Genomic DNA, 20842 nt, shown 5'->3' with positions numbered 1-20842 from the left:
GAAGGAATTGCATCCTAGTAGCCCGTTCCAAGTCATATGTAACAACGCTTCTGCTCCAGTGCCTGCACCCACCAACATGCTCTGTGTTTATTTATGGTCCCAGAGTGATCGTAATTGTGTAGCTTGCCTTGATTTAGCACATTTTCAGTAAATATATTACCAGGAGATAGTGCTGTGGTGGCATTTTTAGAAAGCCTTTTTTGTTAAAAGAGGTTGTGTTTATGATGTCTAATTCTGCATTGTGGTGAGAAGGTAGAACCTAGGCTGGTGTTCTTTGGGGTGGGTTGAAAGGGGTGTTTTCTGTTGAGAGACAGCAGGAAGCCTCAGAAAAGCACCTCCATCACTGATCCAGGCTGCTCCCCTTTGTGTGTGAGAAAGCCCATTTTCCCTCTGGCTGGCAGACTTCTCCTAAGGCAGAGGAGAGGAAGGGTCCCTGTTATGAAGTCCTGTAACATAAAGTTCTGGTTTGGAGGAAGCAGGGTCTCTGGGGAAAATGGTGGTGTAAACTAACCATTCTCCCCCTTCCACTGCACACCTGGGTCCCATGTGTCCAAGCATCTGGGGCAGACCTTGCCTTCGTGCAGGTGTGTGGGCAGCACCAGTCAGATTTATTGGTTGTAGACACTCGGGACAAACACACGTGGGGGAGCCCTGGTTTCACCCCTGAGAAGTAGAGCCTGCAGAGGTTAGGGGATCCTCACTGGGACAGATACCAGGAAGGGTGGATAACCCACTCTGTACCTGGATTGATTCCACTACTTGTCGTGGCAGAGTCTGCCCGAAAAACCTAGAGGAAGCTCTAGCTGTGTGTTCTTGGGAAGCCACTTCATCTTGCTTTGGGAAAGAACCTGGCATCGTGTTAGAACGCAGCCAGAGCCTGGACATGATAAGCAAGAACAATAACTGTTGACACATGGCTCCTGGCAGCTTCAGGAGAGTGTGGAGTCAGACAATGGAACTCACATCTAGAGAAGCCAAAGCTCCTGAGAATGTTTACAAAAATGCAGGGAGCACTTAGAAGGGGAAGCGGTGAAAGTGCTTTGGACAGAAAGGAACAAAAACAGTACTAAAGGAATAAATGCAACAGTTACAGTGCTGGACCCATGTAAGGAGAGGAAGAGGCCTTGAGTGAGCTCAGTCCTGAGTGAGTGTGCATTGTTGACACGGGCACAGCCATGTCCAGGACTTGAGAGCCTCAGACCCATGGAGAAAAAATGGCAACACCTTCTCCCTGTGGGTGAGGCTCAGAGGGCAATGGCAAAGCCTTCCTATCTGGCCCAAGTGTGGATGTTGTAGTGCATGCAGAAAATGCCCACCATAGCTTTCTCCTCCTGGGATGTTTATGGCCTGCACAACGCTTCTCCCCAGAGACTGCTTTTACTGAGACTAGCTAAACCTGCCTCCTTGAGCCCCCTGTATGTAGTAACCCTGCTTCCTTGTTTTTCTGTATGTAATAACCCTGCCTCCTTGATCTACCTGTATGTAATAATCCTGCTTCCATGTTTTTCTATATGTAATAACTCTGCCTTCTTGTTCTGCTGTGTGCAATAACCCAGCCTCCCTTGTTCAACTCTATAAGAAACACACCAAGTTTCCAGCGAGCTATGGTTTCTCCAGCAGAGAACACAGACCATCCAATCCCAGCTTTTCTTTTTCAATCTCTTCACTCTCTCACTGCCCCAGTCTGGTCCAAGCCTCTGGAAGCAGCACAAGGACTCAGCAGACATCTATAAAGAAAAACTACATTTGTTTTCTTACAGTATTAAGAATCCAGCCCAGGAAGTTGTGCATCCTGAGGAGATTACAACCCCATTCCAAACTATATTCAGCCACATCCCATTCAACGACAAAGTGTATTTTAAGGAGTGAAGAAGTTTAAGACCATGTAGCATTTTCCTTGGCCCTGAATTGGAATCCACAGAGATGGCTTGTCGCCCCAGAAATGGCATCAGAAGGAACTGTATCCTAGTAGCACATTTCAGTTGACCTGTGACAACCCTTTTATTGGATCCAGTGTCTGTACCCAGCAAGATATGATAGTGTTTCTTTATGGACCCTGAGTGATCATGATTTAGGACATTTGTAATAAATACATTACCAGGAAATATTGCTGTGGTGACATTTTTAGAAAGCGTTTATTGTTGTTGTTGAAGAGAGGTTGCATTTATGATGTCTAATTCTTGATTGTGGGGAGAAGGTAGCACGTAGATTGTGGTTGGTGGATTGGAAGTGGGTGCTTTCGGTGAGGAACAGCATCAAGCCTGCACATATGCTATGTGGTTCCAGCTGGAGGGTTGTATTACTAAACATTTATTATTAAATATTAATTATTTATTAAAATATAAAATAATAAAATAAAATTATTATTTATTATAAAATATTAATTATATATTAAAACACAAAGAACATTTTTTTCACCAGATATTGGAACCACTGTGACTCACAAATATTCCAAAGCAAGCAACATAGAAGCTTATCCATCACATGCTCCGACTCTCAAGGGCACAACCCTGGGGCTTCTCTTACCCAGAGAGGTAGCGGTGGGGGGGGGGAAGGGCACCTCAGTCAGTTTGCAGGAAAGTTCTTCCCAATTCCCAGGGTAGTGGTGGAGCTGATCAGATAGCCTGTTTGGACAAACAAGTGTGGTGTTGACATGAAAACACAGAGAAACTACTAGAACACTGTAGACAGACAAGCCCACATCATTCTATACAGAGCAGAGGGACATTTCCATTCACTAGGGGAAAGGATGGCTTCATAACTAGCATTAAACCGACTGATTGGCCAGGAGAAATGTGTTGGGCATTGTGGTTTCAGTGTGAAATGTCCTCCATAGGTTTGAGTGTTGGAACACCTGGTCCTCAGCTGATGGTGCCGCTTTGGAACCTTTACTAGGTGGACCCTCATTGGAGAAAGTGAGCTGCTGTGGGGCAGGCCCTGAAGGTTCTTAGTTCAGCCCCACATTCTGTCTGCCCTCCCTCTGCACCCAGACTGTGGATACAACGTGCCCCGTCACCTTACACATCTCAGGCCCCAGCTGCCTGTCTTTCCCCACCATCATGACCACACCCCTTTTCAAACCATGGGTCAGAGGAAAAACAAAAACCAAAACCTTTCTTCCTTTAGTTACTTCCTGTCAGGTATTTGGTCACGACAAGAGGAAAAGTAATGAGACTGTTGTTCACGTTGTAACATAAAAGTATCAGATGGTTTGAACATTTAAATGTGTTTAAGGAAAATACTCTGTACTCACCTCACAATAAAGGAAACTAGGAACCACCATGAACAAACAGTCCACTTGGCAGCAGATGCTTCCAGAGTTGGACCCAGAGACATCAGCTGTATTTAATGATTTACCAATGTAAGACTATGAGTCATGCCACAAGTGCAAATTACAAGAGAAGAGTGTGGGGTGTGCAGGGAGAGAGGCAGGGGAGAGATCATAGTTTGATAGAAAAATATCCACAAGGGAAAAAACAGAGAAAGATGTCTAGTTCATATGTAAATGCCCCCACAGGTCAGCTGGTCAAAAAGAGAAGAAAGCAAAAAAGAGGTAAAGAGAAAGTGTGTGGGTGAACTCACAGGACACGTAGATTTGGGCATCCAAGCGAGGTCCTGGCCCAGTCCCTGTGGGTACCAAGGAATGAGTGTGTGTTTTTAGAATTTCTGTCTTCCTCAAGAACAACCACATTAGACACAACTGTCCAAAAAGTGTTTTAAAACTCAGAGTTTGTAGGCAATCTTGATTTAGGTGTCATTTCTCTTTCCTGGGCTGGCATATTTCCTAGGAAGTAGTCATTCAACCTGGGTGTTCAATTGTAGCTAGAAGATTTCCTGTGTTCCAGCCTGCTGGTTGGTCAGGACAAATCTCTCTCACCCGCCACGCCAGTCCCGCAGCCGCTTGGACCCAAATAAACACACACACACACACACACACACACACACACACACACACACACACACGGAGGTTTATATTATTTACGAACTGTATGGCCATTAGCTCAAGCTTATTACTGACTAGCTCTTACACTTAAATTAACCCATAATTCTTATTTATGTTTAGTCACGTGGCTTGGTACCTTTTTCAGTTCTGCCTTCACATCTTGCTTCCTCTGTGTCTGGCTGGACACTCCTCTGTGGTTTGGAACAATCACAGTCTGATAAATGTCTGTCTCTCAGAACCATGAATGTTCTTCCCTAGAAGAGAAAATCTTCACAGCAATTTCTCCCCACCATTTGTCTTGCCAAACTTTTCCAAACTGACCTTTGCCGATGCTTTCTTGTAACACGATGGTCCTGGCAATTCTTCTCTGAACCAGCAGCAGTAAACCCGTTGTCTCCCTCAGCAGCATCACCGCAGTCACTAACATGATGAGAAGAAGCAGCTTGTAGCTCAGAGCAGAAGCCACCACCTCCACGGTCCTGCTGCCACTGTTTGTAGATCGGCCCCGGCCGCAGCTTCTCCTCAGCAAGCCTCCTAGGCTGGTCTCAAACTGAGATCCTCCTGCCTCCATATCCTTCAGTAAATCCAACCACACAACCGGCCAAATGTAGCTCGGGCCTGAGTTGGGCTATGCAAGGCCACAGGCAAGCGGCTTTTTCGTGAATTCGTACCACGATCGTTGGGTGCCAGATGTAGATGAATTTCTAAACATTCTTATTAATAAAACAAACCCAGTGCCAGGTATTGGGGTGAATGCTGGAAGATCAGAGAAGCAGAACAAGCCATAGCCACCTCACCTCTCCAATTCCTCAACTGATCCTGTTTCCTCAGACTGGAAGCCTCTGAATCCTCATCTGAATGAATCTCAGCTGAACTGCTGCTCAAAAGCCTAAAAGCTTAACAAGACTCTAGTTCCTGTTTTTCACTCCTTATATACCTTTCTGCTTCCTGCCATAATTTCCTGGGATTAAAGGCATGTGTCACCATGCCTGGCTATTTCCAGTGTGGCTTTGAACTCCCAGAGATCCAGATGGATCTCTGCCTCCAGAATGCTAGGATTAAAGGTGTGTGTGCCACCATTTTCTGGCCTCTATGTCTATCTAGTGGCTGTTCTGTTCTCTGACCATAGATAAATTTATTAAGGTGCACAATATATTGGGGGACACAATATCACCACATTTCTTTTTTTTTGTCTAAAATTAAAAAAAGCTTATAACTAATACAAGAAAAACTATATCCAATAAGTATATACAATATAAGAATTACATTAACAATGTCTAGTCCATTAGCATTTGACAGATTCAGACAAAAACTCCATTATATATATTAACATAGCGACAGTGAGGTGGTAAGCTAAGGCTAGTCGTGGCTATTAACTCTTTCTCTGATCTCTTCGGCTATTACCCCTGTATTTGGCTCTGTGTTTCCTATTTAATAGGATTGTTTAGAAATTCATCTATATTCAGTGTCACATTGGAGTGCCCAACTGTGTTCTTTACGCAATTCTGACTGCCCTCTTCTTGGACTGGGAGACTTGGCCTCCTAGCTTGCTCCCCAAGAAGCCAAGGACTCTCACGTCTGCTCAAGCTTTGCTGTGACATTGCATAGAGCTTTCTGCCTTCCCCTGGAGTAGCCAGTATTTCCCATTATTTTGTTTTATTTTGTTCTTTGAGTCATGGTCTTGCCCTGTAGATTAAGCTGGGCTCAGACTCAGTAGTCTCCTGCCTCAGTTTCTCCATTGACTGTAGATGTGTGCTTCCATGCTCAGCTTTTCCATTCATCTTGGTGTATTGCTTTTATAACACATGCAATAGAAAATAATTTAGGAAATGTGGTTTTCTTCTCTATTTTTATTTATTTATCTTTAATTGGCATGTAAAAGTTGTATCTATTTGTGGGGTACCATCTGATGTTTTGATAATGAATATATTGTGTTCATAGAGATTATATGGGTCTCCTTATTAACTTATCACTTCTTTGTGGTGAAAAGTTCAGTTCATTCTCCTAGCATTCTTTTTTTTTTTTTTTTTTTTTTGGTTTTTCGAGACAGGGTTTCTCTGTGTAGCTTTGCGCCTTTCCTGGATCTCGCTCTGTAGACCAGGCTGGCCTTGAACTCACAGAGATCCGCCTGCCTCTGCCTCCCGAGTGCTGAGATTAAAGGCGTGCGCCACCACCGCCCGGCTCTCCTAGCATTCTTGAAGTATGCGTCACTGTTATCCAGAGCCATGCAGCTATGCAGTGGAAGATGGAATTTATTTCTCTTGTCTAACTGTAGCTTAGCACGTATCTACCAAACTCTCCCTCCTCCAACCTCCCCACCGACTTGGGTCCACTGCTCTCCTCTCTGCCTCTCTGAGCTCCCTACCTTTCTCACCTGGTGGTGGCCAATTTTTCCTCCTCTCCACCTCTGTGAGATCAACTTTTAAAGATTCCATGGGAGATCAGAAAGTACTTTTCATGCTGACGGTTTAAACGATGGTATTTTTAGCAGTTTTGGAAGGCTCTGTTCTAAAGAGCTACCCCAAGCATTGTCTTTGACTGCCTCTGAGCTCATGTTGGATTCTGAATCAGTTAGTGCCTGGTGCTGAAAGAGCAGATGTTTGAGCTGTGGTAGAAGGAAGAGCCATCCTGGGTGTTACACAACACATTTGGCTCAGGTTTTTGCTTTGGCATTTGCCCATTCTGTTTCAGTGATGAGTTCTCACCTACATGATTTTTAAAATATGTTGCTCCTGTAAATATTTACTTAATAATTCATTTTCCAGAATGTTTGTGTTGGGTGGTTCAGTGCAAGACCTCTCACCCAGGGCTGATTCTGATGCCCAGGGGACATTTGGCGAGTTCTACAGTTGGCTTCTCTAGTTAGAGGGAAGGGTGCTGGCATCTCTTAAATGCTTGGGTGCTACTCAGTGTCCTGGGATGTGCAGACAGACAACTTTCTGCAGTCAATTACTATCTGGCTCCCAGCTACTGGGGAGGTCAAGGCAGGACCATAGCAAGTTCAAAGCTAGCCTGGGTAATTTAGTGAAACTCTGTTACAAAATAAAAAGCAGAAAGACAGGCTACATCTCAGCAGTAGACTACCAGTCGAGGATGTGTGAGTCCTGAGGGAGTCAGGGCCGGGGTGTGTGGGGTGTGTGGGTGAAGGTGGGTGAGGGTGGGGTAGGGTGGGAGCAGAACTACCTGGCTCAGAACATCAGCAGTGCTGGAGCTATGGAGCCCTTTAAAGCTGTTATCTCTTATTCTGGGCTTCCTATTTCCCCGTCTGTTGAGGAATGAGAATATATAGCATTTAGGCAATTTTAATAGTGTAAATTTCTGTTTCTTTCTGACTCTATCTCTTTATTTCTGCTTCTTTGTTTCTTGGTTTTTCTCTCTTAAACACAGGTCTACATGCACATAGACACACTTGTTTATTTGCCCGTCATCTGAAAATAAATCCCATGAAAGGATTTTCTACTCCAAACACAGGAGGCCTGTTCACTAGTTACTGCATGAGGCTCTGTAAACCAAGAGAGCACAGACAAGGTTGAAACAGAGCAAAGACAATTTTATTTGGGAGCAGATTAAGGTTGCAAATTGGGAGCACAATTTCAAGGAGACCAAACCAGCATCCACTTAGAGGTGTCGTGGGTATGGGCTTCATCGGGTCTGCAGGCAGAGCTGCATGCTGATGGGGTGGTTGTACCTTCTGTAGATCTATGAGAACTCAGCATCCAGGATGGACTGCACTTGGCCGCCATTCTCACACCCTGTACTGCATTGTCAGGCTCTGGAAGATTGCTCCCTGTGATCTGAATTCCATTTCTGACATATCTGATGTCTTCTGTCAGTAAATCTCTATGACAGTAATGGCTTTTTGTAAGTATTTATCCCCACACGCATTCTTCAGTCATTTGGCTTTCTTTCTTTTTTTTTTTTTAACTTTTACGTGTGTGTGTGTGTGTGTGTGTGTGTGTGTGTGTGTGTGTGTGTGTCAAAGACTTGTTTTGTTTGCTTAAAAAGGACTATGCAATGCCCTGTCAGTGAGCTGAAGGACCAATCTGTTTCAGGGTGCTTGGGAGGCCTCAGGGCAGCTGGTTTGCCTGGTGAGCTCAGTTCTGTGGGCTTTCCCTTTTCTTAAGTGCATCTTCTGTGGGTCTTACGAGATCCCCCCTCTTTTTTAACTTCTAAATTTGCATGTGTGTGATACACTTTGGAGACTGTAAAATGCATCTGCCTGCTTATAAAACAGGACACATCCAGGTATGTGTGGCCAACTGCATTTTTGTTGGTTTAATGAATGTAACCACTTTAATGGTAATGCCCAACTTAACCCTGGATGTCTTAGCAGGAAATACAAGCTGACAGAGACCAGAACCCTAGGTGATGTCTATAAGTTATCCCTGCTTTTACATGGATTGTGATGAAAGAGAATAAAGAAAAGACACTAGTCATGTAGTCATATGATTATGTTGAAATTGTACTTGTGTGCTTTATTTCACTGAACCTTGTGAGCAACTGTAGTGTCTTTCTCATAAACAGTGTGCTAGCTAACTTTTGTTTTAATTCCATACTAGAAGTCAAATGTAAGATGTAACTCATGGCTCATTTGTGGTGTTTCTGACTTTATTAGCTAAAATGAAACTCTTACTTCAAAGGCAGTATTGGGGAAAAGTCACACACAAAGCAGCCTGCAAGGTGAAGCCCAGCATGACTATGGCCTATTTAGTTTCCCGGTGGTGCCAAGAGAGAGTAAAGTGTGCTGGGTGGGAGTAAAGAGTTCTGGGGAGCCTGGTGTGAGGGGGCAGGCTTGCTGGGAGACTGAACTAGCTCAGGAAGCTGAGGCATTCAGAACCTAGGGCCTGGCTTGGCATTAGTCACCAGCTCAGAGGAGAATGTGTGTACACCTGGGCTTTGTGACCTTAAGTAATAGCATGGGGCAGATGGGAGGCATCGTTAGCAATAATTGATCACTCCAAAGTCAGAGGCTTAGTAGGTTTATAAATATATCCCACAAAAGGATTGTGTGAGACTATGTAAAGTGGCTTCATGCCACACAGGACACGAACCTGTCTGTGGCTTCTTCCTGCAGTGAGATGTGATTTGTCTTAGGAGGGAACAGTGCTCAGAGCTGCCACTCAGCCTAAAGCCAGGAAAAAACCCAGCTTTCCACCTCAGTGAGAATAACACCAGAGGGAAGTGCCCAGAATCAGAGGCCACAGCAGAGCACCATCCTTCTGTAACCACGGCTCAGATGGTTCTGGACACATGTGGTCCCAGGAATCACGGCTAATCTCTCAGTCTGCTCAGGCCTATTTAGGGCACATGTGCCAGTTCATAGCACAAGCTATAATTTGGTGTCTTTTAACCTTGGACGAGGTCCCTCTGATTGTTTACAAATTTTGGCAGAAGGACTAGAGGCTGCTGTTCTGTGCCTCCCGAACACTGCAGTGTCTGCTGCAGCTGCCTTTGTTTCTTTAGCATGCATAACAAAATGTATTCTCAGACCACACCAGTCTCTGGTGGCACAATTTCAAAGGGACAGGAGACTTAGCGGTTCTTGCTTAGCATTTTCCAAAGTCTTTGTGAGATGTCCCTTTTTTAGGCCACCAGATCAGATGTGCTTTCAAGGTCAAACCTCCTTTGCCATTGTGGATCCCAATGTAACATGGGCTTTTAATATTGGACTGCTCAGTCTCTTTAGGATCCATTTCTCTAACCGAAAGTGGGAATTTACTGGTAAGACCAAGAGAGGGCTTCCCAAGATGCAGGCTGGAGAGTACACTGTGTGGTGACTTCCTCATGGTGTGGAGGGAGCTGTGTTCGCCTTTTGCTTGTAATTCCTGCCAGTACTGAGATAATGGAGTCTCAACGCCAAGAGAAACTACTATATAAACCATCTAGACCAGCTGGTGCTGGCTGTAGACCACAAATAAAAGCATTGGTTGCTCTGGAGTACCCATGACCCTTGCACAGAGGGCTGTTTCTGAGGAACAGTTGTGTCTTTCCAGAGACTAAACAGGCTGAGGCATTTGAGTGCTGAGTAAGTCTCTGGGGAGATGAATGCATGCCAGGAATGTTTACAAAGATGACCCTCTGTGTCCATGGGTGAGCCGCTGGGAGTTACAGTTTCCAAAAGCGAGAGGATGTGGCAATTCCATGTACACATTCCAAAACTGTTTTCCATCTGTGTTCCCTCAGCAGGGTTTGCAGGCAGAAAGCACAGCACTAGAGTCCCTTGCTTTTAGTGGCCACCAAGCATGGGTGGGTACCATAGAACCCTATGCTCACCTTCCAAATGTGGTCTTATCCCTCACCCGTTGGGCTTCATTTGATAGTGTAGTGCCTCCCAGCTGCCCACAACCCTGGCCTCAGTGTGAACTTGCCTTTGGCCTTTCATTGCTCTGGTCTGGGGCTGTCTGTCCTCTCAGCACTCCCCAACCCTGTGCTCAAGGCTCACCTCTGCCTGTCTTCCCCTGGCATCCTGACAGTCTTCACGTACACGCCCGGATATTTGTAACCCCATGCAGTATTTATGGGCATTCTCGGAAGTGTGGACAGCATCCCATTGCAAAAGCTCAGGGCTCTTTGTGCTGAGAGCAGCATCACAAAACTTGAATGACTGTCATGTTATGAATGCAGACAGAAGTGAGTGTGCTTTTTATTCTTACATCTTCCCATGTAGCCTAGAAAGACACTTAGAGATGAAGCCATTATATCCGTAAATGCAGAGACCAGGTTAAATACAGGGATAGTGACAAGTCAAATAATTATGACTATTAGTTTACACACAACAGCAATAGGCCACCAAGGTATTAATTGGTTGTGAGAGACACCAGAGTCTGTCTCTCCCCTCCCCACCCCCTAAAAAACCCAACCAAACTAAAAACCAAAACCAAAACCAAAACTTTATCCTTTGCTCAGAGAGCAAAGTATGAGCCAATAGCCTAAATGTAAATCTCCCGTTGAGAGCAATCTATTGAAGTAGAAGGATAGTCGGGTAGTGTCTCATTTTCTGTATTAGTTACTTCTCTCGTTTCGGTAATGGACACCCGATGGGAACACTATGAGGGAGAAGGAGTTTATTTTGGCGCCCAGTTTGAGAGTATAGTCTACCATGGCAGCAAAAGCACAGCATCAGGAGCAGGGCAGCTGGTCACATTGTGTCCACAGTCAGGAAGCACGGACAGGTGAATGCTGGGGCCGCTTTCTGCCTTTCTCCTCTTACTCAGGCTGTGACTGCAGTCCATGGCTACCCACTCCACCATGGTATGGTGCCAGCCACACTCAAGGAGGGTCTTCCCACCCCAGTTAAACATCTCTGTAGTGGCCCCACAGACATCCAGGGCTGTGTCTCCTAGGTAATTCTAAATCCAGTCATGTTGACGATGGAGATGAGCCATCTCTCTTTTTTTCTTATAGTTTCCTCTGTGTTCCCTTCTAGAAGTAGAACTTCTCTACTTTAGAGAGATGAATAAATGCTCAGTAGAGATCCCTCTCACCATGAAGACACTGGAGAGCCATGAGAATCACACACTGGATGGAAATCCTGATGTATACATTTCTAATCAATACTTAAACCTGTAATTTATAAAGAACTACAAAGCAGTAATAGGAATTTTCTGGCCTAAAGTAAAAGTGCTTTGTAGCTGGATAGAGCAATTACTATAAATTCTGTACTAAATAGTCTTAAAAGCATGATTTCTATGAATAAAGTAGTTTTAACCAAGCTTAAACCAATGATCAAAATGATGAATTAGGAGACCGTGTTCTATTTTTCCTTTAATGAAATTGGTCATCCTAATTCTTACACCGTTTTCCTTCACTCCAGAGTGTCTCAAGTTAGACAAGTAATGTTCAGATGAGAAGAGTAAGGTAGCATGTGCCGGATTATAAAGGGTTAACAAATGTTCTCCAGAAGAAAACTGCAGAAGCCTCAGATTCCCTCATATCTGTTTAACACCCTCTCTTTCCAGCTGAGCAAACAGAGGCTGGGAAGTGTCGTTGCAGGGACACAGGTGATTTGTGTGTGGCTTGCTGGCCAGCCAGGCTGCTACCCTATTCTTAGGGTTGCTGTGCATTTGCCTGTGACCTTAGGCCTGGCTCTTTTGAGCATAAGACACTCTTTTACTATTTTCTTCTTTGTTTCCTATTTTTTTCTTTCTTTTTTTTTTTTTTTTTTTTTTTTGGTTTTTCGAGACAGTGTTTCTCTGTGTAGTTTTTGCGCCTTTCCTGAAACTCACGTTGTAGACCAGGCTGGCCTCGAACTCACAGAGATCCACCTGCCTCTGCCTCCTGAGTGCTGGGATTAAAGGCATGCGCCACCACCGCCCGGCTTGTTTCCTATTTTTATTCCTATTTCTCTTATTTAGTTTTTCCTTAGAATTTCATACATGAGTACTACATTTACTTCATTTCCACCCCTCCCTCTCTTCCTCCAACTCCTCCTGTGCCCCCTCAAATGCATGACCTCCTCTTCATTATTGTCACATCTATACATGCACACAAACACAAAACAAAAACAAAACACTGAACAACAAAACCCCTACTGAGTCCATTCAGCCTTGTTCCTATGTGCATGTGTGTAGGGATGACCACTTGGGATTGAATAACCTATCAGGGAGCTCACCACTGAAGAAAATTGATTCTCTTTCAGCTGTCACTGATTGCTTGTTGCTCTTCATCTTCGGGTGAGGTCTCATAAGATTTCTCTTCATTGGCATGTCCAGTGGTGTTGTCATCATGCAGGTCCTGTTTAGGCATTCATATTGTTGAGATGTAATGGGTGCAACTCCCTTGTCATGCCTAGAAGACCCTGTTTTGCAGCAGGTGTCTTGGCCCTCTGGCTTACAGTCTTCCCCCCCTCTCTTTTCCACTTTCCCGTGAACCTTATGTGTAAGGATTGCATTGCAGATATATCATCTGGGGCTGAACACCCCACAGTCACTTATTCTCTGCAATTTGATGAGTTGCTGTCTCTGTAATAGTCTCCATTTGTTGCAAAAAGAAGCTTCTTGGATTAGGAGTGATTTATCCATGGATACAAGAGGAAGTATTTAGAATAGCTAGAAATTGTATTGGATTAGAAAAGTGTCAAGGGTTATCATCTAGTGTCTATGGCCTCTCCAGCTACTGGTAGTTGATGAGTCTCAAGACCCAGACACACACATTTTCTCTTCCTAAGTGCTCTCTGAACTCTTCTTGGGTTGATGGTCTCAGGCTAGTTCCTTCATGAATTCTGAGTTGAGAACTCAGCTAAGGGAAGAGCTGGTTATCATCCTCTAGAGTGACCATGATTTATGATGTGTGACTGTATCCCAGCTCACACTCCAAGGGTGTGTACTGTCAAAGCCTTTTGTTTGTATGTCATTTCACCCTCTGGTGGACCACACTCCCTTTTCATGAGGTAGATCTTTCTCAGGCGTAGATATTGTAGAACAAAGTGCTGGGGAGATTTCTTGTTTACTGCTTGGTTTATATAGACTATGGGGTTGCCAGGGAGAGAAGATGGGAGAAGAAAGAGGAAGCAAATAGAGAAGAAAGAGGAGGGGGGACTAGAGGGCCCTGGCCTTTGGTGGAGGAATTAGAGATGATGTGTTGTTTTTTATGACTGTGTAATAAATGTCACACATATAAGCTGCTAAACACTACACAAACATGATATCACACTTTCTACGGCCTGCAGGGATTAGCTGGATCCTCTGCTCTGAGTCTTGCCAGGCAGAAAGTATTAACTGTCTTCACATAGAAGGTTCCAAGGCTTCTGTGTTTAGGAGAAGGTATTCTTGTCTACCTCTTCCCATGGAGTAGGTCTGGGCTATAATTTGAATGATCCCACAAAAACTTACAAGGAAATTTAATCCTCATTGTTAGTGACAAAGAAGTGGAACACCGAATTCTCCTACAGATGAAGGAACTACTGGGTTATCTCAAGATCATCTCTGTCACAAAAGCCAGTTTGGATCCCCCTCCCATGATACTCTGTGCTGCCTTGTATGTCTGCAGATTTCCTACTTGTTTTTCACCAGATACTGCCTGTTGGCCTTGAACTTCCTACTTTCCACAACTATGAGCTGAATAAGCCTTTGGGGTTTATATATATCATCCAGTCTGTGGTATTCACTCATAACAACAACAAAAAAAACTGATTAAGACAGTCTAAGGTATCCGATTGTCATGCTGGCTGATGGGTGAGAGCTTCATCCGCAGGTCCTGGCCATTGGCCCCTGCTTGTCCTTCATATACATCCTTGTCTCTGATACCAGGCATGGATTCACAATACTCATGTCTAGGTCCACCTCCCATTGGAAGTTGTCCCATGGGTCAACTTACAGCACAAGGATTGATCACCTGGCTTCCATGGGTATATCTGACTCCAACCCATTCACAGAAGCCATGCATGATCCTGTGTACCAGTGTTACCAGTCTTAGGGTCATCTTGTAATCTACTGCCACATAGGGGTAGAATCTGTCCTTAAAAAGAATTCAATATGTTATACTTTTTTTAAAAAAGTATCACTTCTAAAATTACTATGAGCTCATCTGCTATGTTGAGGACTATGGTTGCTGTAAACCCTCTCTATTTAGCTTTCTTCTTTTATTTTTTTGTGGGTTAGGATCAAACCCAGGACTTCATGCATGCTTGACACATTCTTTACCACTGAGCTACGTCACCAGTCCAGCTCTGTAGCTGTAGAAAGTGCAATCCATGCATCTCAGGTGATCCTGGTTCCTGGAAAGAGTGGCTTTCTGTGGGTGGGCTAGACTGAAGTCATCTGCAGACATGGAGTACTATGGCCCCAGGATGTATGCTGTGGAGGAAACTGGTTGAACATGTAACCACTTGAGCACTGAGCAGAAGTGTGAGGAAAGTGGAGGTAGACCTAAGTAGGTCACCTGGCCACAGCCTCAAGAAGAGTGCTTCTAAGAGTTCCCTGGGCATCAGATGGATTTATTTCTGCCTTCTCTGCAGTACTTTTCCTGTGCCCTAGTGTGGCGCCGTTGAGCACAAGCATGTGGGTAAATCACACACTGTGTTGTCCCCACCAATCTGCTTCTTCTGCTCACCCTTTTTGGCAATTGAGCCTGTGAACTGTTCCTAACAAGAGACATAAGACTCAAGGTCGTAGTCATGCAATGCTGAACTGTGGGAGTGCTTTCCCACACAGGCATCATCAGGCCCTCTTGTTCTTGTGGGACCATCGTGGTTCTCCACACATAATTACACAACTTGGGCTAGTCACACCATGTGGTATCTTTTTGCACACAGAGTTACACAACTTGGGCTAGTCACACCATGTGGTATCTTTTTGCACACATAGTTACACAACTTGGGCTAGTCACACCATGTGGTATCTTGATGCATTCAAGAGACACAGTGACCATGGGTGTGTGAATCTGCTGCCAGAGGAACCAGCTTTACTGTAAACATTATTTATAACCAATGTGTGCTCTAAAATTATCACAAAGAGGTCGGAGGTTTAGCTCAGTAGTAGAGCAGCTGTGGGCTTGGTTTCCCAGCACTAGGGTAAGAAGATAAAAACACATAACATGCAGTGGAGAAAGTACACAGGCCAGTGATGTCATCACCTACCATCTAATATCGTATCCTGTATATGGTTGTCTGTGGTGTGCTAAATGCAGCTTGCAGCACAGCGGCTTTGTTTGTGGCAGCATCACTGCAGACCTGAAGTTTTGCATTACACCCTGGTGCTACAACAGCTATCATGTCGTTATGTGATGGTGTCTGTTTAGCTCACTGTTGCAGAGGGCTGGCATTGAGCTGACCTTGTTGAAATAGTTCTGTGCTGTGTTGATCTATGTGGGCTGCCAAAGCCAAGTATTCACAGCTGAGTCCTTAGGAGGCATATATCCTTGATCTGCAGACATGGAGTACTATGGCCCCGGGATGTATGCTGTGGAGGAAACTGGTTGAACATGTAACCACTTGAGCACTGAGCAGAAGTGTGAGGAAAGTGGAGGTAGACCTAAGTAGGTCACCTGGCCACAGCCTCAAGAAGAGTGCTTCTAAGAGATCCAGTGTTCTCATATTGTCTTGTGTGGATGTATCTGCTCCCTCTTCCCTTGTTCTAAGGACACAACTTAGACTAGAATAGTACCTCACCACACCCTCTTTACTCAGTTCCGTCTAGATAGAAACACCCTATCTCCAAATGTAGTCGGAGGTAGTAGGGGTTAGGACTTCAACACACAAATTCAGTGGAACACAGTTCAGTCCATAATACTAGGAAAGACTGATAAGAAATATGCAGCATCTCTTATTCTTCCCATAAATGGAGGTTTGTATGCTTAAGTATGTAGACATTTACATGAAAAGAATACAACTTAAATTTTATGAGGGATGCTTGGTCTAAGACATCAATATGATGTCTTGTGTACTGTACTGTTCATTTACCAATGATTTCCAACATTGAGTTTCTCAGGGTCTGCTCAAGACAAGAATTCCTGCACCTGCAGGGCTTTTTCCTTGGAGCCTTATTCTTTTAGGCATCTTGAAGAGGGGCTGCTGTTCTTGCTTACAGCCTGTCCTGTGCCTCATTGAAGACTGGCCTTAGGCTTCTTCATGGTGCCCCTGTCAGCTAGTTCTGTTGGGGAACCTCCTTCAGATGCACGTGCCCTTCTCTTCTTCTGTTCTAAATAAAAGTGATCTCTAATGGGAGGCCAAGCTAAGCTTTCTGAGTTTTGATACTGTGTACAAACTCATCAAAGATGGTGCTGCTGAGCTTCTCTGCCTCCTGTCATCACTGTCCTGGAATGGGTCCCAAGACCATCCCATCTGAGAGTCCCATTGGATCAAAGCCTTGCCCGTGGACCAGAGAATATCTACTGCGATGGAGAATGTTTTTCAAAGGGACTGGCTCTTTAAATTGCTTTGCACTTTCTGTAGAAACCCAGGAATGATGTTGATGAAGAAGAGAAATTAAAGGCAGATGCTTCTAATGATATAAGCTCAGGGTCTGACCTTTGGAAAATCATTGTAAATACGCTTAACATATTAAATCTGTTTGATAACAGAAGGTCATATTTCTCCAAGTTTGGAAGCAGTCAGACTGGTAATTAGCAAGCAAGATAGGTGATAGAGTGTCACTTCTGTGCCTTCTCTCAGAGCTACCCACCTCTGGGGGTTGGGAGGGGAATCTTAGAGTTACCAGTGGGCCATATAGTTCCCTGGGCTAAAACATAATAGGTCTACATGATCATTACAGTGGATCTAGATGGGATCCCCTTTTGCTGTGTGGGGTGTATGGCCAACTACATGGGCTTGAATGCCACAGCCCACAGGGTACTCTCCAGTGCTTCTGTCTTTCTCTTAGCATTTATATTCAATGACAGAGGCTGCATTTAGGTCTTGTTTTATGACCGCCAGTGCTGTGCTTTGTACATATTTGGTTTGGTGGATCTTGAATTAGTAAAACACAAGAAAATAGAGGCTTCAAATGGAAGAAGTCTCAGGAGGGTGGTGTGTACCCACAGTTCCAGTTACTTGAGTTTCTGAAGTAGGGTCCTTTGAGCTGAGAAGTTTAGGGCCAGCTTGTGCAAAACAGCCTCTGTATCAAAAGACAGAGACACAGACAAACAGACAGACAGACAGATGAGAGGACAGAAAGGAAAGTGAACCAGGGAAGAAGCTGAAGGTGGTACTGGTAGCAGGCAGCCCTTGAAATTTGTGGGGATTTCCTCCAATCCAGTGTAGAATCTAAGACAGTTGAAAATATCCAGTCAGTGCTCCACACTCTATTCTTAATGTCCAAATGGCTCAAACCGCCTTCAAGAAACTGTTAAAAGCAACCTTTGTGTTGCATTAGTGGGTTTGTTTTTCCAGTGGCCATGTGAATGACCTAACCGGCAGGTTCCGAAGGCTGCTGAGGTTGGGGACCGTAGCTTGTGTCTTGGGCTTCTTCGTGATGAGGTGGGGAGGATGAATCTGGTCTCATATCCATTTTGCAGACCCAACAATGAAATGTGGCATTGCTTAGCAGTCATTCCCGGGCCCTGCAGGAGCTCGAGTGCCAGCACTTGTCACCCACCACCCATGGCAGTATTCTAGTTTCACCAGGTTTAAAGTTTTTAAATTATGTTCTTTTTATTTCAGGCAAATAAACACAAAGATTAGCATTTTAATTAAGTTACACTTTTGAAATAAAAAAATTGTGATGCACAACAAAACCTGCCATTGTAAGTATTTTAAGTATGTAATTTGGTAGCAATTTTGATACTTTTGATACAATTAATGATACTGTATAGTTCAACCATCATTACTATTTCCTAAACTTTGCCATCACCAGGTAGAAACCGTATCCGTGAAGACATTTGTTTTGTTTTTCCTCCTCTATTCTTCCATAACTTGAATCTCTTCCTCTGTACATGGACCTACTCTTGGTCCTTCTTGAGTGGAGGCATTGCATAGTCTGTCTGTGAATCTTCACTTAGCACATCTTCAAGGTTCACCTGCGTTCTAGCTTTCTTTCTTAAGGACTGGGTAATATTCCACTGTGTGTGTACTGTATTTGTCCACCTGTCTATCTGTGGGAGGAGGGGTTGATTCCACTGTTGTAGCTGATGACATACATAATGAACATAGATGATCTGTTTGAATCCTTACTTTCTGTTCTTTGGGAGCACAGGTCTGGGAGTGGTCATTTTAACCACTTTCAAGTGATGAAGCCATTGGCATTTATGGTATCCACAGTGTTGAGTGCCTACACTATTGTCTAGCTCCTGAACATTTTGTGGGCCCAGAAACAGCCCCCTTGCTCATTAAGCAGTCAGTTTTCATCTTCCCACTTCCAGCCACAGTTGCCTTGAGTACATATTCTGTTCCTATAGTTCTATCTATTCTGGCCATTTCAAATAGAGTTATATGCATATATAGCCTTAATCTTGTTTTTGAAAATAACTTTTTATTGTGATAAAGTAGAAATAACTTTTAATTGACACTTAGATACTCATCAGCCAAATTCAGCCTGATTGGATCTTGGCAACCATGTTAATCAAAATCTCTTACCAGGGAAGAAAAGAAGTATGTGATTCGATACTGGAAACAAATCAGAGTGGGTGACTTCGTTCGTCTTCACTGCAATGAGATCATACCTGCGGACATTCTGCTGCTGTCCTCCAGTGACCCTGATGGGTTGTGCCACATCGAGACTGCTAACCTGGATGGAGAGACCAACCTGAAGCGACGGCAAGTGGTCCGTGGCTTCTCGGAGCTTGTAAGTGATCTGCATTCCCAGAGCACCCTGGTGTCTGTCTCCCCTGCAAGCCTCCGTCTTTGGGCTGGGCCACTTTGCCTAGTAGACAGAAACTGAGGGTCTGACAGCTCCTCTGTGCCTACGCCCATATGGATGGGGCTCTTTCTGACTGTGATTTCTGTTGTACACTTAATAAGTTTCTCAGAATGCTATTTAGTCTTTGAAGAATTGTGAGTGAACATTCTGAAACAGTCAACCTTTACTGAGTCATTTTGCTAGGTCACCACATAGCAGCATAGCAGAGTCACAGTCTGTTCCCAGTAGGTTGGGAACATTATCTCCTCAAGTGACTTTCTCAGTTCAGCCTCAGGGCTTCCAGAGTTGAGTTTTGTCTCAGATGTGTGAACCAACAACGAAGAGTAGGGTTGAGTGAAGAGTAGGTAGAGAGGTTTTACCCATAAACAGGCTAGGAAATGCAGAGTCCTCAAGGAGCTTTCCCACAGGTCTTCTTAAAAACAAAAAACAAATAAGTTTCCTCTTCTACATCTGCCCCGGCCAGCGGGGTATCAACGGGGGCGACCCACCTGTGGGAGAGAATGAGAGGGACGGGGGAGACACGAGAGAAGACAGCAAGACAGTGTGTTCTGATCAAGCTGCAAATTTTATTCTCCTCAGCAAGGCTTATATAGCATGAGAGGGGCCGGAAGGACGGAAGGAGTGCACGACGTGCCGTACGTGCAGGTGAAGGGGGACGTGCAGGTGAGGGGCTACGTGCAAGTCGTGAGGCTGCTAGGTGGTAAGGTCACTGGTCAGGGCCCATTGTTCTGTTGCTATGCTACCTGACCTGCCTGACCTGTTCTTTATCTTCAGGGGCATCCGGTTTAGGGTAGGGGCTTGTTCTCTGGCTTAGCTAGTACTTTTCCATGGTCCATGTTTGGTCTCTGACATACGTCTGTGTTCTACATCTACATTCAGTGCTAACACCAGGTGAAATAATGAAACACAGTCCCCAGACATCAGGAAATGTCTAAAAGGAAGTGGGGAAGCCTCCTCCTGACCCTACCTACTCTATCCTGCATTGCTTGTCTGAGTCATTCCTTCAGGTCTGGACATTTCATGTACAGAGGATGCTTTGAAAAGTGACCCAAGGAAGTGAGTCCCTGCATTTGAGGGAGGATGTCATTGGGGATTTCTTCTGCCACTTTGGGTCATCCCACCACTTACCAATAGAGTTCTTTGGGGCCTAGGATCAGGGCCATGGGGCTGGCTTTAGCTTTGACTTGGTTATATAGTCAATGGATCCACATGAAGGTCCTGATCAGGATCACTGAGGGGCGAGGAGCCCTGCCTCCTACTCTTGCCATGTCCTGCAACTCACATCACTCACCGTCACAGGCGGAGATGCCTCTTCACACTCCCAGAAGGCCACAAAGGGAGATGGTAAGACCTGTGGCTGGAGGTTTTGAGGTAGCTGCCTCCACGGATGCCCTTTGTGACAAGCCTTTGCCTTACTGTCTTGCCCTTTCTTATTTCCACTGCAATTTCCTCATTTATCTTCGACCAGGAAAAAACAAACACAGAACACAAAACAACAACAACAAAAAAACCACCTGATTTTTCTACCAAATATATTTTGTGGAACAATAAACTTAAACATTACTTGTATGTAGGGGTGCATGCTTATAATCCAAGCGGCTCTAGAAAC

The 20842-nt window shown here is 44.6% G+C and overlaps 1 protein-coding gene across 2 annotated transcripts in view; it reads left to right on the top strand.

Annotated features, from left to right (window-relative positions):
* The window catches only part of Atp10a (ATPase phospholipid transporting 10A (putative)), a 172373-nt gene that overhangs the window by 68010 nt on the left and 83521 nt on the right, over positions 1–20842 (top strand). For both annotated transcript variants that reach the window (XM_052762947.1, XM_052762946.1), the window contains exon 2: positions 18954–19158. In XM_052762947.1, the coding sequence (XP_052618907.1) occupies positions 18954–19158 (205 nt within the window). The remainder of the gene's footprint in view (positions 1–18953; positions 19159–20842) is intronic.

The sequence above is a fragment of the Peromyscus californicus genome, unplaced genomic scaffold (assembly GCF_007827085.1).
Source record: "Peromyscus californicus insignis strain IS unplaced genomic scaffold, ASM782708v3 Scaffold_4__1_contigs__length_199733344, whole genome shotgun sequence".
NCBI classification, from domain to species: domain Eukaryota; kingdom Metazoa; phylum Chordata; class Mammalia; order Rodentia; family Cricetidae; genus Peromyscus; species Peromyscus californicus.
The sequence above is the reverse complement of the archived record's forward strand: the minus strand, read 5'-3'. Positions and strand labels throughout refer to the sequence as shown.